The sequence below is a fragment of the Stenella coeruleoalba genome, assembly GCF_951394435.1.
Source record: "Stenella coeruleoalba genome assembly, chromosome: 1".
NCBI lineage: Eukaryota > Metazoa > Chordata > Mammalia > Artiodactyla > Delphinidae > Stenella > Stenella coeruleoalba.
The window spans coordinates 47,420,964-47,441,981 of NC_137169.1; the positions used below are offsets into that span (position 1 = coordinate 47,420,964).

The following is a 21,018-nucleotide window of genomic DNA, read 5'->3' on the forward strand; positions in this document are numbered from 1 at the left end:
CAGAACATAGGTCACATGGCCATACCTAGTTACAGGAGATATTAGGATGCAGTCTCTACTCTGGGTAGACACATGCACAGGTGTAATTTGGGAATCACATGTCTGGGAAGGAAGGCTGGAATAGATATTGGGGGACACCTAGCAGTGTGACAGAACTAATATGTTCACTGCTTACATCCCAAGTGCCTATTAACTTCACTTGGTATGGAATACACCATAGTAGGCATTCATTAAATAGTTGTTCCATGGATGAGTGTTCTTTATTGCTCCTGTCAAAAGAGGTATTGAGCTGGATATTTACTTATATACATGATAAATTATGGCAAATTTGTCCATCCTTGGTTTTTAAAAATGTTTTGTTTCTCATCTATGTTCTCCCTTCACAAATAAGGTATCCCTAACAGTTTTCAGACAGATTTGCTACCATACAGAATCGATTTTAGCTCCTTTATTGCTGATTGTTTTTCTCCCTACTAAAACTTGGAGACCTATTAAATCTCTCTTTACATGTGTCTTTGATCAACACAGCCGTGGCATGTAAATGGTGCTCAGTAAATGTTTTTAGATTGAATAAATGAATGTTAGTTAAACATTAATGAATCCAAGCCTTTTTCCCCCTGTTACTTCCATAGAAAATTTATAGCTGTAATACACAAAAAGAAATTCTTGGTGTTAAATCTGTTTATATTACAAGATTTTTAGGAATATTCATTCGGCTTTCAGGTAGGATGTGATTATGAGACAACTATCTGGATTTAATTAATTATAGCTAAGTACTAATTCACTTAATAAGTTATTAGGTAATAGAGGCTAGTATATTTCAGCAAAAAGAGGAGGTGTTCTTAATGCATTTGAATCTTTTGACCTCAGATAACCAATTAGCTTATCAGTGTGCTTAAGTGTTTCAAGGGATGATGCCATTTCTTTTTTTTTAAATTTTATTGGAGTATAATTGATTTACAATGTTGTGTTAGTTTCAGGTGTACAGTACAGTGATTTAGTTATACATATACATATGTTCATTCTTTTTCAAATTCCTGTCTCATAAAGGTTATCACAGAATATTGAGTAGAGTTCCCTGTGCTATATAGTAGGTCCTTGTTGGTTATCTATATATAGTAGTGTGTGTATGTGTATGTTAATCCCAAGCTCCTGATTTATCCCTCCCCCCAACGTTTCCCCTTTGTAAACCGTAAGTTTGTTTCTGATATCTGTAAGTCTTTTTCTGTTTTGTACATAAGTTCATTTGTGTCATTTTTTAAAAAAATTAGATTCCACAGATGAGTGATATCATATGAAATTTGTCTTTCTCTGTCTGACTTACTTCAATTTGTATGATAATCTCTGGGTCCATCAATGTTGCTGCAAATGGCATTATTTGGTTCTTCTTTGTGGCTGAGTAACATTCCATGTATACATGTACCACATCTTTATCCATTTCTCTGTCGATGGACATTTAGTTTGCTTCCATGTCTTGGCTACTGTAAATAGTGCTGCAATGAACATTGGGGTGCATGTATCTTTTTGAATTATGTTTTCTCCAGATATATGCCTAGGAGTGGGGATTGCTGGATCATATGGTAGTTCTATTTTTGTTTTTTAAGGAACCTCCATACTGTTCTCCACAGTGGTTGTACCAATTTACATTTCTACCAACAGTGTAAGAGGGTTCCCTTTTCTCTACACCCTCACCAACATTTATTGTTTGTAGAGTTTTTGATGATGGCCATTCTGACCGGTATGAGGTGATACCTCATTGTAGTTTTGATTTGCATTTCTCTGATAGTTAGTGATGTTGAGCATCTTTTCATGTGCTTTTTGTCCTTCTGTATGTCTTCTTTGGAGAAATGTCTATTTAGATCTTCCACCCATTTTTTGATGTTGTTTTTTTTTTTCATTTTTGATCTGCATGAGCTGTTTGTCTATTTTGGAGATTAATCCCTTGTCAATCACATCATTTGCAAATATTTTCTCCCATTCCGTGGGTTGTCTTTTCATTTTGTTTATGGTTTCCTTTGCTGTGCAGAAGATTTTAAGTTTAATTAGCTCCGATTTGCTTATTTTTGTTTTTATTTTCATTACTGTATGTCATGGTTCAAAGAAGAATTTGCTGCAATCTATATCAATGAGTGTTCTGCCTATGTTTTTCTCTTAAGAGTTTTATAGTGTCTGGCCTTACATTTAGGTCTTTGATCCATTTTGAGTTTATTTTTGTGTATGGTGTTAGGGAGTGTTCTAATTTCATTCTTTTACATGTAGCTGTCCAGTTTCCCCAGCACCACTTATTGAAGAGACTGGCTTTTCTCCACTGTATAGTCTTGCCTCGTTTGTCATAGATTAATTGACCATAGGTGCATGGGTTTATTTCTGGGTTTTCTATCATGTTCCATTGATCTATATTTCTGTTTCTGTGCCAGTACCATACAGTTTTGATTACTATAGCTTTGTAGTATAGTCTGAAGGCAGGGGGCCTGATTCCTCTAGCTCCTTTTTTCTTTCTCAGGATTGCTTTGGCTATTTAGGGCCTTTTGTGTTTCCATACAAATTTTTAAAAATTGGGGGCTTGTTCTGTGAAAATTGCCATTGGTAATTTAATAGGGATTGCACTGAATCTGTAGATTGCCTTGGGTAGTGTAGTCATTTTGACAATATTGATTCTTCCAATTCAGGAACATGGTATATCTTTCCATCTGTTTGTGTCATCTTCGATTTCTTTCATCAGCATCTTATAGTTTCCAGAGTACAGGTCTTTTGTCTCCTTAGGTAGGTTTATTCCTAGATATTTTATTCTTTTTGATGCAATGGTATATGGGATTGTTTCCTTAATTTTTCTTTCTGACCTTTTGTTCTTAATGTATAGGAATGCAACAGATTTCTGTGTATTAATTTCATATGCTTCAACTTTGCTGAATTCCTTGAGGAGCTCTAGTAGTTTTCTGGTAGCATTTTTAGGATTTTCTATGTATAGTATCATGTCATCTGCAAACAGTGACAGTTTTACTTCTTCTTTTCCAATTTGTATTCCTTTTATTTCTTTTTCTTCTCTGATTGCCATGGCTAGGACTTCCAAAACTATGTTAAATAATAGTGGTGAGAGGGGACATTCTTGTCTTGTTCCTGATCTTAGAGTGAATGCTTTCAGTTTTTCACCATTGAGAATGATGTTAGTTGTGGGTTTGTCATATATGGCCTTTATTATGTTGAGGTAATTTCCCTCTGTGCCCACTTTCTGGAGAGGTTTTATCATAAATCGGTGTTGAATTTTATCAAAAGCTTTTTCTGCATCTATTGAGATGATCATATGGTTTTTATTCTTCAGTTTGTTAATGTGGTGTATCGCAGTGATTGATTTGCAGATACTGAAGAATTCTTGCATCCTTTGGATAAATCCCACTTGATCATCATGTATGATCCTTTTAGTGTATTGTTGGATTTGGTTTGATAGTTTTTTGAGGACTTTGCATGTATGTTCATTAGTGATATTGGCATGTAATTTTCTTTTTTTGTGATATCTTTGTCTGGTTTTGGTATCAGGGTGATGGTGGCCTCATAGAATGTGCTTGGGAGTGTTCCTTCTGCAATTGTTTGGAAGAGTTTCAGAAGAATAGGTGTTAACTCTTTTCTAAATGTTTGATAGAATTCACCTGTGAAGTCATCTGGTCCTGGACTTTAGTGTGTTTGAAGTTTTTAAATCACAGTTTCAATTTCAGTATTTGTGATTGGTCTGTTCATATTTTATATTTCTTCCTGGTTCAGTTTGGAAGGTTGTGTATTTCTAAGAATTTGTCCATTTCTTCTAGGTTGTCCATTTTACTGGCCTATAGTTGTTTGTAGTAGTCTCTTATGATCCTTTGTATTTCTGTGGTGTCTGTTGTAACTTCTCCTTTTTCATTTCTAATTTTATTGATTTGAGCCCTGTATCTTTTTTTCTTGATGAGTCTGGCTAAAGGTTTGTCAGTTTTGTTTATCTTTCTGAAAAACCAGGTTTATTTCATTGATCTTTTCTGTTGTTTTCTTTGTCTCTATTTCGTTTATATCTTCTCTGATATTTTTGATTTCTTTCCTTCTACTAACTTTAGGTTTTGTTTATTCTTCTTTCTCTAGTTGCTTTAGGTGTAAGGTTAGGATGTTTATTTGAGATTTTTCTTGTTTCCTGAGGTAAGATTGTATTGTTCCTAACTTCTCTCTTAGAACTGCTTTTGCTGTATCTCATAGGTTTTGTATTGTGGTGTTTTTGTTGTCATTTGTCTCTAAGTATTTTTTTTAATTTCCCTTTGATTTCTTCAGTAATCCATTGTTTGTTTAGTAACATGTTGTTTAGCCTCCATGTGTCTGTCTTTTACAGTTTTTTTCCCCTGTAATTGATTTCTAATCTCATAGTGTTGTGGTCAGAAAAGATGCTTGATATGACTTTAATTTTCTTAAATTTACCAAGGCTTGATTTGTGGCCAAAGATGTGATCTATCCTGGAGAATGTTCCATGTGCACTGGAGAAGAAAGCGTGTTCTTTTGCTTTTGAATGGAATGGTCTATAAATATCAATTAGGTTCATCTGGTCTAAAGTGTCATTTAAGGGCTGTGTTTCCTATTGCTTTTCTGTCTGGATGATCTGTCCATTGATGAAAGTGGGGTCCCCCATTAGTATTGTGTTACTGTTGATTTCTCCTTTTATGGCTGTTAGCATTTGCCTTATATATTGAGGTGCTCCAGTGTGGGGTGCATATATATTCACAATTGTTATATCTTCTTGTATTGATCCCTTGATCATTATGTAGTGTCCTTCCTTGTCTCTTAGAACAGTCTTTATTTTAAAGTCTATTTTGTCTAATACAGGTATTGCTACTCCAGCTTTCTTTTTATTTCCACTTGCATGGAGTATCTTTTTCCATCCCCTCACTTTCAGTCTGTATGTGTCCCTAGATCTGAAGTGGGTCTCTTATAAACAGCATATATTTGGGTCTTATTTTTGTGTCCATTCAGCCAGTCTGTCTTTTGGTTTGAGATTTAATCCATTTAAATTTAAGATAATTATCAATATGTATGTTCTTATTGCCATTTTGTTAATTGATTTGGCTTTGTTTCTGAAGGTGTTTTTTCTTCCCTTCCTTTTTTGTTCTCTTCCCTTATGATTTGATGTCTAGCTTTTGTGCTGTGTTTGGTTTGCTTTTTCTTTTTTGTATGTGTATCCATTGGAGATTTTTGGTTTGTTGTTCCCATGAGGCTTTGATATAGCAGTCTATATATGTACAAGATTGTTTTGAGTTGCTGGTCTCTTAATTTCCAGTGCCTTTTCAATATCCTGTGTTTGTACTCTTCTCACAGTTGCTGGTTTTGATATCATATTTGTGTGTGGGTGATTTCCTACCTTTGCTTTGTGTTTGCCTTTACTGGTGAGCTTTGTGATTTGTACTCTTCTTGTTTCTGGCTGTGGCCTTTTATTTTCTGCCTAGAGAAGTTCCTAGGATTTGTTTAATGCTGGTTTGGTGGTATTGAATTCTCTTAGCATTTGCTTGTCTGTAAAGATTTTGATTTCTCTGTCAAATCTGAATGAGAGCCTTGCTGGTAGAGTATTCTTGGTTGTAGGTCCTTCCCTTTCACTCTGAATATATCATGCCCATTCCCTTGTGGCCTGCCAGGTTTCTTCTGAAAACTCAGCTGATTACTTTATGAGGATTCACTTGTGTGTTGTTTGTTGCTTTTCCCTTGTTGCTTTTAAATTTTGGGGGGGCTTTAATTTTTGTCAGTTTGATTAATATATGTCTTAGCATCTTGTATGGGACTCGCTTCACTTCCTGGACTTGAGTGAGTGTTTCCTTTCTCATGTTAGAGTAGTTTTCAGCTATAATGTCTTCAAATATTTTCTCAGGCCCTTTCTCTCTCTCTCTTCTCCTTCTGGGACCCCTATAATGTGAATGTTAGTGCATTTAATGTTGTCCCAGAGGTCTCTTAGACTATCCTCATTTCTTTTCATTATTTTCTTTATTCTGTTCTGTGACAGTGATTTCTACCTTTCTGTCTTCCAGCTCACTTATTCGTTCTTCTGCCTCGATTATTCTGCTATTGATTTCTTCTAGTGTATTTTTCATTCAAGCTGTTGTATTGTTCATCTCTGTTTCTTTGTTCTTTAAACCTTCTAACTCTTTGTTAAACATCTCTTGTATCTTCTCGATCTGTGCCTCCATTATTTTTCTGAGATCTTGGAACATCTTTACTATCATTACTCTAAATTATTTTTCGGGTAGGTTGCCTATTTCCATTTCATTTAGTTTTTCTTGTGGGTTATCTTGTTCCTTTGTCTGGAACATTTTTCTCTGCTGTCTCATTTTGTCTCACTTTGTGTGATTGTGGTTTCCATTCCACAGGCTGCAGGATTGTAGCTCCTCTTGCTTCTGCTGTCTGTCCCCTGGTGGATGAGGTTGGTCCTTGGGCTTATGCAGGCTTCTTCGTGGGAGGGACTGGTTCCTGCCCACTGGTGGGTGGATCTAGGTCTTGTCCCTCTGGTGGGTAGGGCCTTGTCAAGGGATGTGTTTAGAGATGGCTGTGAGCTCAGTATGGTGTTAGCAGCCTGTCTGCTGATGGGTGGGGCTGTGTTCCTATCCCGCTCGTTATTTGGCCTGAGGCATTCTAGCAGTGAAGCCTGTAGGCTCTTGGGTAGGACCAGGTCTTGATACCAAAATGGCGACCTCTGGGAGAACTCACACTGATCAATATTTTCTGGGGCCCATGCCACCAATGTCCTTGCCTCCACAGTGAACCACAACCAACCCCTGACTCCCCAGGAGACCCTCCAAGACCTGTAGGTAGATCCAGCCCTGATTCCTATTGAGTTACTGCTTTCTGCTGGGTCCCTGTGTATGTGAAACCTGTGTGAGCCCTCCAGGAGTGGAGTCTATGTTTCCCACAGTCCTGTGGAGCTCCTGCACTCAAGCCCCACTGGCCTTCGAAGCCAGATGGTCTGGGAGTTCCTCCTTCTGATGCCAGACCCTCAGGCTGGGGAGCCTGACAGGGGCTCAAGATTTTCACTCTTGTGGGAGAACCTCTTCAATACAGGTATTTTCTAGTGTGTGGGTCATCTACAAAGGGGTATGGGGTTTGATTATGTCATGAAAGCACCCCTCCTACAGTTTTGTTGTGGCTCTTTCTTTGTCTTTGAATGTAAAATATCTTCTCTGGTAGGTTCTGGTCTTTTGTCAGTGGTTATTCAGCAGTAAGTTGCGATTTTGGTGTTTTCATGAGAGGAAGTGAGCTCAAGTTCTTCTCCTCCACCATCTTTTCCGGGATTGAGGGGCTGCCCTTAGTCTGGATGGTGGCTGTCTCTTTCCTCAGTGTGTGTTGGCTATTATCCCCTTGATACAGCGTATGCAGGTGCAGTGGCCCTTGTGCACTCTGGGGAGAGCGGTGGCAGGGCTCGTTGCTTGCTTGCAGGTCTGCTAGGGGCAGCTGCCATTCCCACACTCCCGGGACAGAGCTTGGCACCTGCTCACCAGTCTCCTAAGGGTGGCCACTACCCATGCACTCCTGGGACAGCACTCCTCTGGAGCCCAGGATGGTGGTGACAACTTGTGCCCACCCCCAGAGTTCCTGTAGGTGGTGTCCTCTTGCCTGGGAGAGCCCACAGGGAAGGAAGCTCTTATGGTGTTCCTGCCTCTCTCCTCGTGAACCCCCAAATAATGGCACCTTGCCTCTCCAGTGAGCTCTGGTTTCTTCTGAGTACCCCCTCAGTTGCCACAGTCCAGCCTCTTCAGGCTGTCTCTGCACATCCAACCCCGGTCCTCTTCCTGGGTCTGACCTCTGAAGGCTGAGCTTCAGCACCCAGCCCCCACCCACACTGACAGGCAAGTGTCTAAGGCTGGGGAGCACAGGGTGGCAGTGACAACCTTCTGTGTTCGTTACTCTCCATTTTGCCTTCCACAAACCGGTTGTTGCACTCTCCTGCTAGGCTCCAAAGCTCCCCCTCCATGCAGGCTGATCTCCACACTGGTGAGGGTACTCCCCAAGGGGCATAAACCTTTCTTCCTTCACAGCTCCCTTCCTGGGGTTCAGGCCCTGTCCCAGTTCCTTTCTTTGTCTTTTTCCTTTGTCCTATATGGTTACATGGAGGTTTTCTTGCCCTTGCGGAAGTCTGAGGTCTTCTGCCAGTGTTCAGTAGATTTTCTGTATGAATCATTCCACTTGTAGATGTGCTTTTAATGTTTCTGTGGGAGAAGGTGAGCTCCCTGTCCTGCTCCTTTGCCATCTTGATCCTCCCCCAACTCCATCGATGCCATTTCTTTGCTGTTGCTTTGTGAGGAAAAATTTCTTCAGGTATGAAGATAAATGAGTGTGTTATTTCTTCAGATATCATAGACAAAGCAATGATTTGAAAAAACTTTAATTAAAGATTCAGCTTTATTGGGGTATAATTGACAAAATTATAAAATAATTTTCATCATGGTGATGTTTTACATTAGATCCTCATATCTTATTCATCTTAGTGCAGAAAGTTTGTGCCCTTTTACCCACTTCTTATTTCCCTCATCCCCCAGCTCCTAGCAACCACTCTTCTACTCTCTGTTTCTATGAGTTTGACATTTTTTCTTTGATATCCCACATATAACAGGATCTCATGTAGTATTTCTTTATCTGGCTCATTTCACTTAGCATAATACCCTCAAGGTCCATCCATGTTGAAAATAGGATTTCTTTCTTTCTCATGACCTAATAATATATTGCACTGTGTGTGTGTGTGTGTCTCTGTGTGTGTGTGTGTACATGAGAGAGAGAGAGAGAGAGAGAGAGAGAGAGAGAGAGGGAATATGCACACCACATCTTCTTTATTCATTCATTCATATGTTCATGGACACTGAGGTAGTTTCCATATCTTTGCTTTTGTGAATAATGCTGCGATGAACATGTGAGTGTAGATATTTCTTTGATATCCTGTTTTTATTTCAAGTATCCAGAAGTGGGATTGCTGGATCATATGGTAGTTCTATTTTTTATTTTTTGAGGAACCTCCACACTGTTTTACATAGTGGTTACATCAATGTACATTCCCATCAACAGTGCACAAGGGTTCCCCTTTCTCCACATCTTCACCAACACTTGTTATCTTTTCAGTTTTAATGACAGCCATTCTGACAGGTGTGAGGTGATAGCTCATTGTGGTGGTGGGTTTGATTTGCATCTTCCTGATGGTTAGTGATGATTACCTGATGATTTTGTGTACGTGGCCATTTGTATACTTTCTTTGGCAAGAGGTTTATTCAGTTTTTCTGTCCATTTTTAAAAATCAGATTGTTTGGTTTTTTGCTATTAAGTTGTTAAGTAATTTATATATTTTGGGTATTAAAACCCCTTATCAGGTATATAATTTGCAAATTTTTTCTTCCATTCAGTTGGTTGCCTTTTCATTTTGTTGATGTTTTCTTTTGCTATGCAGAAGCTTTTTAGTTTGATTTAGTCCCACTTGTTTATATTTGCTTTTGTTGCCTTTGCTTTTGTTGTCAAGTCCCAAAAAATCATTGCTAAGACTAATATCAAGGAGCTTACCCCCTTCTAGAAGTTTTATGGTTTCCGGTTTTAAATTTAAGTCTTTAATCCATTTTGAGTTGATTTTTATGTACTGTGTGAGATAGGGGTCTATTTTCATTCTTTTGTATGTGGCTATCCAATTTTCCCAACACCAATTATTGGAGAGAGTATCTTTTCCCCATTGTATATTCTTGATTCTTTTGTCATAAATTAATTGACCTTATATGCATGAGTTTATTTATGGGCTCTTTATTCCATTAATCTCTGTGTCTGGTTTTATGCCAGTACTGTGCTGTTTTGATTACTATAACTTTGTAATGTAGTTTGAAATCAGGAAGTATGATGCATCCAGTATGTACAAAATACTGTGCTTATATACTTCCTAGGAGATTCAGATGAATACTGACTGTCTTATTCAAGGAGGATAAGAGCTAATAGCTCATGTCATGTGATTTTTCAAAAATACAAATATATAAAATAGCCTCAAAATGATGAATGACACATGAGCTTTATAAATATACTGTGAGGGTTTGAAAGAAGTTCAAACCCTCAGTATTACATCATTTGAGATTCCATCAAACAGGGAGAAAATGGGAAAGCTTTATAGAAAAGGCAAAAAAAAAAAAGGGTTACTTGTGGATTTTCTGATGAAATAGTTTTGAAACTAGTTATGAGTTTTAGTTTATTATAGCAATTATTTATTCTTCAATAATACAATGACTGGATTAACCAGAAGAGGAGAAAGAAAGAGATTAACAAAACATAGTAAATTCTATTCTATTCTATACAAAAGATGTTTCAAATTTGATTATACTTTTAGGTAAGAATTTGGACTTCAGTCATCCTTTTCACAAAGATTTAATTAACATCTCTGTACTAGGTGTTGAGGATACAGAGGAGACTAAGATATAGTTTCTGTCCTCAAGGAGTGCATACTCCAATAGAAGAGACAGACATGAAAAGAGATATCTTCTGTTCTATGCAATAAATGGTATCAAAGAGGCATATATGAGTAAAGAAGTTTGGAGTTACAGTGGAAGGAAGCATGAATAAATAATTATGTTGCTATGACAGCAAGGTTATTTTCCTTTTTCTTTTCTCTAGTTGGAGAACATCAATTAACAGGCCATAAGGTGGCAGTTAAAATTTTAAATAGACAGAAGATTCGCAGTTTAGATGTTGTTGGAAAAATAAAACGAGAAATTCAAAATCTAAAACTCTTTCGTCATCCTCATATTATCAAACTGTAAGTATTTTTGCACTTGATAATATAAAAGAGAAACTGTCTTGAAATATTATATTTAATAATTACTTATTTTTAGTTAAACTTTTATAAATATACAATTTTTTCATATTTATATTTAGCAAGTGTTAATTCATTTAACCTCATCAATCCTTTTTTGCATACTTCTGGTTTAGAATTAAAAGTCTAATTGTAAATTGGCTCATCGCTAATATTCGTGTTGAAGGTCATTTAGTACTTTGCTATTTCTAGATTTCTTTTATAATTATTTTCTAGTCACTTTTAATTAACATACCAAGATATTTTCTTTATGGAAAAGGTAGACAGTTACTATTAAAGATTATCTGCCATAGTATTGAATATTATTTGCCAAACTGCAATCATTAATTTAATTACTGATCGTAAAGCCCTTAGGAAGGCAAATGATTTTTTTTCTTTTTGGATAAGACAAGTTACAAACTTAGAAGATAAGTAAATTAAGAGTTTAATAAATACACTAAGTAATTAAATTGGAAGGTAAATAATTTAAAATCAGCTAGACCCATAGACAATTTAGACATTAAGTATGCAGCAGTGTTCCTTTACATCATTTGAAGTTATGTTTAATATTTATTGTGAAAATGTAATATGCTAAACACTGAAAACTGTCTTTACTTTTATCTTAAAGCTTGGATAGAGTTTAATAAAATAAATATTAATTTTATTGACTACCTGATAATGGCTAGAAACTGTACTGAGCATTCTACATACATAATTTCACTTCACTTCACTTCATTCTCACAATAAGCATATAAGGAGTATTATTATCCTCATTTTATTGATAAGAAAATTGTATGTCTAAAGAAGATCAGCAGCTTGTCCAAGGTTAAATAGCTAGTAAGTTGCAGAGCTAGTAGTTGTGTTCATATCTGATTTCAAATGCCATGCTGTTAATTTCTACTCCAGTACTGAGAAAACTGAGATGACAAGCAGTAGTATTAATATCTTTGAGGCTTTGTTTGCTAGGTCATTATAGTCAGAGGTTATATTTAGCCTAAACTTTGTTAGTGAGTAATCTTTAGATGTCAGCATTGATGGGGAACTACTTGATAACCCTCTAGAGGTATGTTGTCTACCTAATAACAAGGCTGCGTAGTAGCTGTGGTAGGGAATAGTGTCCCTCAGTCCCAAGATGTCCTAATCCCCAGTGAGTATGTTATATTACATGGCAAAGGAGAAGTCCAAGGTTATGGATGGATTTAAGGTTGCTAGTCAGCTGACAAAAATAGGGGGATTTTCCTGGGTTATCTGGGTGGTCTGAGTGTAATACAATGGTCCATAGAAGTGGAAGAGGGAATCATAAGCCAGAGGAAGAGATTTGAGGATGGAAGCAAGGTCAGAGTGATGGGATATGAGAAGAACTGAACTGGCTGTGGCTGGCTTTGAAGATGGAGGAAGGGGGCCATGAGCCAAGGATTGCAGATGGTCTCTAAAAGTTGGAAAATACAAGGAAATGGATTTCTTTTAGAGCCTCCAGGAGGCAATGCAGCCCTGCTATGTCTTGATTTTTTAGCGCAGTGAGGCACGTGTCAGACTTCTACCCTATCAGACTTCTTACCCCTATGTAAGATAATACAGAATACATTTGTGTTGTTTTAAGCACTAAGTATGGCAACAATAGGAAACCAATACAGTAGCATTCTTGAAATCCTTAAATGAATGGCTGATCCAGTTATTGCTGGGATTTGGAACATGCATTTATATATTTCTAGTATTTATAGTATTTCTATAACTAGATACATTTATTGCTAGAGAACCATTGCAAATTGGTATGTTAAATGAGGGTCCCACTCAGTGTATCTTACCAACAGCATGAATATGTCACTGACTGTTCAAAGAAGGCTTTTTTTGGGTTTGGTGTGCCATTGGGTGACCTGTGATGACTCTTTTCTCACATCACTATGATGAAAACTTCATTCTAACAGTAAGCTTCAGTGTCATTTGATCTTCATTTGAAGTTCACTTGATCATAAACGTAAACAGGAAATTGTATGGCAGTACTTGATTATGAGGTTGTCGTCTAGGACCTGTATTCTAGATAATCCAGAATATGTATATACAAGCTTTTAAAGATGATCATAGGAATTAAAATATCACCTATGAGTTCAGTGACTCACTCTTGTATTCTTTGTTTCCTTAACTTTAAAATGGGGATACCCCATGGTGCTCTTTGAGGATTAAATGTGTTCTTACTGTTACAATGCCTGCTATTAGATATGCATTGGCCCAGAAGCAGGAATTGGCAGGCTGCAAGCTGATTCCAGTCCTCTCATGATTCCGAATGATTTTCAGTTAAGTGAAACAGCTCATGTCTGACTTCAGCTCCATGTTAGTAATGACTTTATTCTAGTTACTGAATGACTTCTAAGCTAAGTCTCTTTGCTCTTCCTTACTGAGTGGTCACTTCTTATAAGAGGAGAAAACTGGGAAACCAGACTAAAAAATGTCACGTGCCAAAGTGAGAATGGAGAGGGGAGAGATCTCTGTATTTTCCTTGTTTCCTGACTTCACCACTTTTAGAATGCCAACCCTGAAAGATCCCAGGGAACCTTTGTCCATTTAGGGTATGAGTTCTAGTTCCTGTTCCGTTCCTATAAACACAAATCAGATTTTGTCAATAAGCAGTTGCAGTTGTCGTGAGGATTTAGAAGCTTATTTTTTTTTTTTTTTTTTTTGCGGTACGCGGGCCTCTCACCGCTGTGGCCTCTCCCGTCGCGGAGCACAGGCTCCGGACGCGCAGGCTCAGCGGTCATGGCTCACAGGCGCAGCCGCTCCGCGGCATGTGGGATCTTCCCGGACCGGGGCACGAACCCGCGTCCCCTGCATTGGCAGGGGGACTCTCAACCACTGCGCCACCAGGGAAGCCCAGAAGCTTATTTTTGATGTTATAACTACTAGTGTTTTCTTCCTTCCATTTCTGTAATTACTTATAATTGTTTGATTTTGGTTTGATTACTTATATCATTCTGTTTTAGAATTATTTAATTATTTGCTGTTTTGTGAAGGAGTTATAGAATGTTCTCAATACTACTCAAAGGTAATTGGCAGAGGTGAATTTAATGTTTAAAGCTTCTGGCTTCCAGCCTTGAGCTTATCCATTCTGCCACATTTCCTCTTTAATTGTGGATCTGAATTTTTTTAAAAAAGGCACTCATGTATTCTTGCTACACAACAAGCTTACTGACATAGCCTTTAACAGCGTCGGTGATTTAAACAGGGAGAGAGACCTGATCCTTTTAGTCGTTTTGTTTGTTCTCTGCAGTCTTGGACTAACTGCCAAGAATAGTTTCCTTGCTACAGAATGGGCTTCTAGAGTAAGCAAGAAAGTTTGAAAAGTAAATACTAAGAATGAAGGTTATATATTGCACAATTTCTCTATTAATTCCAATTGAAAAAACCCCACTGGGAGAAAATTAAAAGGAATAAACAGGATTGAAAGGAAACTCCAAACTTTCCCAAGAACTAGAATTTGTTGAAATGACTTTTGTCCTTGTTTTTCATTCCCCCATGGTTCTTAGGGAAACTTCATTTTAACTGGTCAAAGGATCAATACTTTCTAATTTGGTAGAGATGGTTTTGCCTGCCAGCTCTTAAAAATGTTTATCTTATCCGACCTACGGACAGCTTTTAACATTATTCACCACTACCACCTTGAAATGTTGTAGTCTCTAGGTCTCCGTGGGACCACAGTCTTCTGATTTTCTTTTTACATTCTTGCCTCTTCTTGAGACTTTCTATTCTGGGTCCCTTGTTATCTGCCTGGCCATTAGATATTGATGTATTTCAGCATTCTGAGCTAGAGTAATCTTAGTGAACCCTTTTTGGGTGTCATTTGTCATCTCTATCTTAAAAATTTACAAATCTGTATTGCTCCTGAATTCTGGACACATTTATCGAACTATTTATTGGGTGTTTCCATTCTGGAGTCACAGAGTCATCTGAAACTAAGTTGAACTTTTTATCCCATATATACATATTTTTTGTGCGTGAATGAAAATACCATTCACACAGCTTCCTAAGCCTAAAACTTGGGCATCATACTTAACTCCTCTTCCCTCGCCCCTTACATATAATTGATCATTAAGTTCTGCCACTCTTAATCTTGAGTGTCCCCTAAATCTTGTTCATTTCTCTCTGCTCTTATTGTCAGGTCACCACCTTCTCTTGCTTGCTATATTTCAACTGTTGCTTCTGCTTGGAAAACTTTACCTATATCTCCCTTCCTCTAGGCTTCCAATTCCAACGTCCTTTAAATATCAGCTTTTAAATGCAACTACCTCTAGAAAAACTACTTTGCCCTAGTCCTAACACTGGGTTAGGTTTCATCCTCTCAGTCCTGGAGCACCCAGAATTTCAGCTTTTCCAAAGTCCTGGGCATTATATTGTAATTGGTCATTTTCTTATTAGTATCGCCACGAGACTGAATTCTTTAGGAGCAGAAGCTATGTTTGTTTTTTCTTTTATTCAGCAAATTTTTATTGGGCACCTAGTATCTGATAGGTAAGGCATTGGGGGTACAGTGGTAAAAGACAGCGTCTCTGCCCTTGTGGAGTTTATGTTCTAGGGGTATCTAGCGTTCTCGATAGTAAGTAAACAAATTAACCAGACTGTTTTAGGCACTGATAAGTGCTATGAGGAGAGTGAAACAGGGTGCAGTCCTAGGGTGTGCCGAGGAAGGAGGAGGTGCTAATTTAGATTGGGTTGTTAAGAAAGCTTCACTGAGAGGTAAGGTTTGAGCTAAGACCTAAAGGATGATAAAGATCTAGCCATTTGAAAATCGGGGGACAGAGTGTTTTTAAAGCAAGGGCACCAGCAACCTCAGAGTTGCTGAGGTGGAAACAAAGTTTGAGTATTATAGGAAAAAGAAGATTGCTATGTCTGGAGTGGAGTGAATGATGGAAAGAGAGGTAGTTCATGAGGTCAGAGAGTAGACATGGACCACATATCATAGAATCTTGAAGATCTTGCTGATTTTGGATTCTGTTCAAAATGGGAAACTTTCAGAGAGCCGAGGGAGTGACATGATATGACCATAGTGTGGAATGGGTACAGAGGCAGAAGTGGAAGCAGAGAGACCAGTTAGGAAGCTGTTGCTATGGTCCAGCTGACAGATTAATGGTGGCTTTAGCCAAGTGGTGGTATAGATTTGTGCTGTCCAATACAGTAGCCACTAGCCATATGTGACATAAATTTAAATTAAATGAATTAAAAATTTTGGTTCTCTGGTCACACTATCCACATTTCAAGCGCTTAATAGCCACATGTGGCTAGTGGCTATCGTATTGGACAGAGAAGATATAAAATATTTCCATCATTGCAGAAAGTTGTATCTGACAACACTGGTCTAGCTGGAGGTAAATCTGTCAATTCAATATATATTTTGGAGGTAAAACTAATAAATTACTGAGGAAAAGAAAGGGAGTGAGGACCCTCCCCCCACTTTTTTTTTTGCCTGAGCAACTGGGATTTTGGGTTTTGGCTTGAAAAACTAGGTGTTGATAATGATACCATTTTCTGAGATACGAAGAATGGAGGAGAACCATGTTGGGATACAGGTGAACATTAATGGTCTGCTTTGGCTGTGTTAAGTTGAGAATCCCGTTAGATATCCAAGTGGAGATGTCCAATACCATCTTTATCTCTCCAACACCTAGTATAATACTAGGTGTTCAGTGATTACTTACTGCATATATAAGGAAGTAACATGTGAACAAGGTCCTGATGATTCTAGGAGGACAGCAAAGCAAAAGAATGAAAGTGTAAAGAACATGGTGTGGTGGGAACAAACAGTCTGGTTTGTCTCATGTACAGAGTATGTATAGGGAGATGGAGGAAAATGAGGCCAGAGTGTTAGCTTGTTGATCCATTCATTCAACAAATGGTACCATTTAGGTACTGGGGATACACCACCAAACAAAAAGAGACAACAACAAAATTTCTGCTATTATGAAGCTCATATTTCTGTGTGTGTGTATTTTTTGTGTGTGTGTGTAGTGGGTGGCGTTGAAGAGATAGACAATAAATGCTATGTCAGTAAAATATGTTATATGTTAGACAGTGAAGAGGAGAGGGCATATGCCTGCAGATATCTGGAGGGGGGAATAACAGATGGTGAGAACAGCACATACAAAGGTTCTGAGGTGGAAATTGCTACAGGCAGTAGTAGGTAGATCATAGTAGCAGAGTGATCTAGGGGGAATTGGAGTAAGAGATGTGGTCAGAGACATAAAGGGGAGCCAGATTGTGTAGGATACACTAGACCACTGTAAGAGCTTTGGCTTTTAACTCTGAGTAAAAGAGAAGCCATTGGCAAGTTTTGACCACAGGTGTCATGTGACCCGACTTACATTGAAGCAGGGAAATCAGTTAGGGGTCAATTGCAGTATTCTGAGCAAAAGAGATGGTGGCTTGGAATAGAGCATAGTGTGGAGGGTGTTGAGAAGTAAGCATATTTTGTATATATTTTCAAGATAGAGAACAGCGTTTGCTGACAGATTAGATGTAGGCTGTGGAAGGAGAGAAGTCAAGGATGACTCCAAGGTTAGCTGGCGTGGGCAAATAAAAAAATGGAGTTGCCGTTAATTGAAATGGAAAAGATTGTAGGAGGAACAAGTTTGAAGTGGGATGTTAGGTATTAAGAATTCGATTTTGGTTTTTTGAAGTTGAAATGTTTATTAGGCATCCAAGTAGAGATGCAAGTAGGTTATTTGATATGCGAGTCTGAAGTTAAGGGGAGAGGTATAAACCAGAGATAAATTTGGAAGTCATCAGCGTATAGATGGTATTTAAGATATTTAAGGCCCAAAGACTAGATGATGTCACCAAGGATGTGCATATAAATAAATAAGAATTCTAGGGAGTGATCTCTATGGCAGTATGATGTTAAGATGTCTGGGAGACGAGGAGGAACCAGCAAAGGAGAATGAAAGTGAACAGTTAAAATGATTGGAGGAAAACCAAGAGAATTTGGCGTCTTGAAGCCAAGGGGAAAATGTGTTTGAAGAAAGAGAGATTATTAACTCTTGCTATACTGCTGAATATTGAGTAAAATGAGGCTGAGAAGGAAGAGCTAATTGTAGAAGCCAAGTCCTTTAGTAGATGGGGCAAAGGAATCCAGTGCATAATTGGAGGAGTTAGTCTTAGACAGTATATAACCATGGAATGAGTCATTGTGTGTGGTAGAGGGAACGAGAGTTAGAACTGAGGAGTGAAGGAAATTAGAGGGCATGTATTGGACAGATCATCTAGATGGATATTTTGTTCACCCAGAATGATGACAGCATTAGCAGTGGGGAAAGAGACATTAAGTCAAAATGGGAGGGAGTTGACAATGAGGTTGGTTGATGACTATAACAAGAAAAGGTATTGGGTAGTGTGATCTGGTGGCCTGCACTTCAGAGACAGTGGGTTTTTGAGGGAATATTTCCTTTAGACCGTAGTTCATTACTAGACTATGGAAATTGGCCAGCATTTAAGTTTTCATTGTGAGTTAATAAAATCTAGGCTGTGATCAGTAATGACTGCTGATATCTCAAAAAAGAGGCAGATATCCTACACCTGTGGCTGGAAGCACATACCACCATCTAGTCTTTAAGAAGAAAATTAAAATCAAACTGAAATCTGGTCAGGCCTCTGGATCCAACAGTATTTACTGAAGACTCCAATGTACTCGGAGGAATCAGCAACTACATTTATTAGAATTGTATCACTTTTCTCTTTTACCCCAAAGATGTACAGAGCAGAAAAGTGACTGAAAATTGTTACTAAATCAGATCAGCCTACAGTGAAGTGACACAGCGGGTGGTCCGGCCCCTCAGTATTCATTTTATTCAATTAGAGTTTGCTGGGCTTCCCTGGTGGCGCAGTGGTTGGGAGTCCACCTGCCGATGCGGGGGGGCGCGGGTTCGTGCCCCAGTCCGGGATGATCCCACGTGCCGCGGAGCGGCTGGGCCCGTGAGCCATGGCCGCTGAGCCTGCGCGTCCGGAGCCTGTGCTCCGCGGCGGGAGAGGCCATAGCGGTGAGGGGCCCACATACCGCAAAAAAAAAAAAAAAAAAAAAAGAGTTTGCTGCCTGTTAGGGCTGCTCTTACAGAACCGTCTTTTTTCTCTAGTTCTCAGGGAAGATTCCCCTTTCATAGTTCATTTGAAGTAGACTCAGCCTTATTTGCCAGTTATATTAGTTTATTCTGTGTGAAGTGGGGTACCTTGTCATTTTTCATCCCCAGGACTGACGATGGCTATTATAAATATTTCTTCTGAAAGTCTATAATCATTTTCAATACTACAGCTTTAATTTTTACTTTTTTCTATTGTTTTAATTGAAGCATAGTTTATTTACAATGTTGTGTTAATATTTTACTTTTTGCAAGTGTTTAATTTATACATGATGTGTCCTCTTTTAAAATATATAGTATATAGTTATATCACCAACTTCCTAGTCATTTTTTCCCTCCTCTTTAATGAAGACTAGTAACCAGAACCGCCATTTCGAACATACTCTCTTTTTTTGCACATTAATAATAAAAGTTGCCCCATCTGGGTGGACTAATTACCAAAACGTTCCCCTGCTTCTGGCACATCCTGTGTCAAGGTATACTGCCTACAGGGGGGCATCTGAGCCACTTCTCAGCCCCTGCTTGTGCCTTCCACTGGGTGCCTTTAAGGCATGCAGAACTGCCAGCTACACTTAGTGGCTTTAAATAGCAACTCAGTGTAAATTAGATACTGCTCATGATTAACCAGATTATAAGTAATTGTTTATAAATAAAGCAGAGTAGAACAATTTTTCTTTTATATGTGTTAAATGCAACCTTCATTTAAAACATTAATGTTATATTTAACTTGTATTTAAAGTTTTCAAAACTCTGGTACAATTGTGTGTGTATGTGGAAGTTGTAGTTTTTTAGGAAAATTTTTATTTTGTCAGATAGAGCTAAGGTTCTTTATTGTTTTATGTGCTCAGCTTTGAGTGCCTAGAAAACGTACATATACATTTTCACACACATAAACACATACACATGCGTAAATACATACATCTATTTAATTTTTTATTATGGCTATTTCATAATGAATACAGCAGTAAAGTGATGAAGCCTCATTTATCTGTCATTCAGCTTCAGCAGTTATTAGTGTATTGTTTTATCTGCTTCCTCCTACTTCTCCCACCCCAAATTATTTTGAAGCAAATCCCAAATAGTATGTTTTTAGTCTGTAAATTCTTCAGTATCTACTGTGGAATTTAAAGGCTCTATCTTAATAAAACAAGCACAGTTCAGTATCACGCCTAAACAGTTAGAATATTATGAACTCTCCAGTCAGTATTCAGATTTTCTTGATTGTTTCATAAATGGTTTTTAAAGTTGGTTTGTTTGAACTGGAATGAAAACAAGTCTATACAGTATAATTGGTCAATATGTCTCTTGATTTGCTTTTAATCTATACCTTCCCCTCCCTTTTTTTGCATTTCATTTTTTTGAGGAAAGGATCATTTGTCTACTTCATAGATTTTGCTGAGTTGTATCCCTTTTGGTATCATTTTACCTTTCCAAGAATATTTTTCACTTATGTTTAAATATAAGCTACCTCATCTCTATAGACTACAAACAGATTTTTGTTTAAATGGAAAAATTGATGCTTAATTTAGTTGTTGAGGAATGAAGGATTTCCTACATTTTATAAACATGAAAGGGGGGATCTGGAGGGAAGTTTGTAAGCCCTGGGAAGTAATTGAGTTTTGTGAAGCTCCGTGTTCATAGCTCTGTGATTATTTTGATAACATTATATAATTTGTTGCCATCTTAAAATATGGTAGAATACTGGAATATCAATTTATAGCAAGAATGGATGTACTAGGTTGATTCTGGTTAAAGTAACATTTTTTATTAAATTTTTTCATTTACAAAAAAGATACCAGGTGATCAGCACTCCAACAGATTTTTTTATGGTAATGGAATATGTGTCTGGTGGTGAATTATTTGACTACATCTGTAAACATGGACGGGTGAGTAACATGCTGTTTAGTACAATAAGCCCTTAAGCTAAAAAAGAAGAAAGTAGTGAGAAATAGCAAACCACAAATGTATCTTCAGAGTCGGGGTTGCTTCTGTAATAATGTCTAACTAAACATACAGAGTATTAGATATATTTTTCCTTAAAAAGTACACTTTATGAAATACTGATTTTAGGAAATATATTCCACTTAACTGCCAACATGAAAAGCCTGT

The 21,018-nt window shown here is 37.8% G+C and overlaps 1 protein-coding gene across 4 annotated transcripts in view; it reads left to right on the forward strand.

The window, feature by feature from the left end:
* The window catches only part of PRKAA2 (protein kinase AMP-activated catalytic subunit alpha 2), a 62,332-nt gene that overhangs the window by 21,340 nt on the left and 19,974 nt on the right, over positions 1-21,018 (forward strand). For all 4 annotated transcript variants that reach the window (XM_079919030.1, XM_079919029.1, XM_079919032.1 and 1 more), the window contains 2 exons: positions 10,618-10,759; positions 20,702-20,795. In XM_079919030.1, the coding sequence (XP_079775156.1) occupies positions 10,618-10,759; positions 20,702-20,795 (236 nt within the window). The remainder of the gene's footprint in view (positions 1-10,617; positions 10,760-20,701; positions 20,796-21,018) is intronic.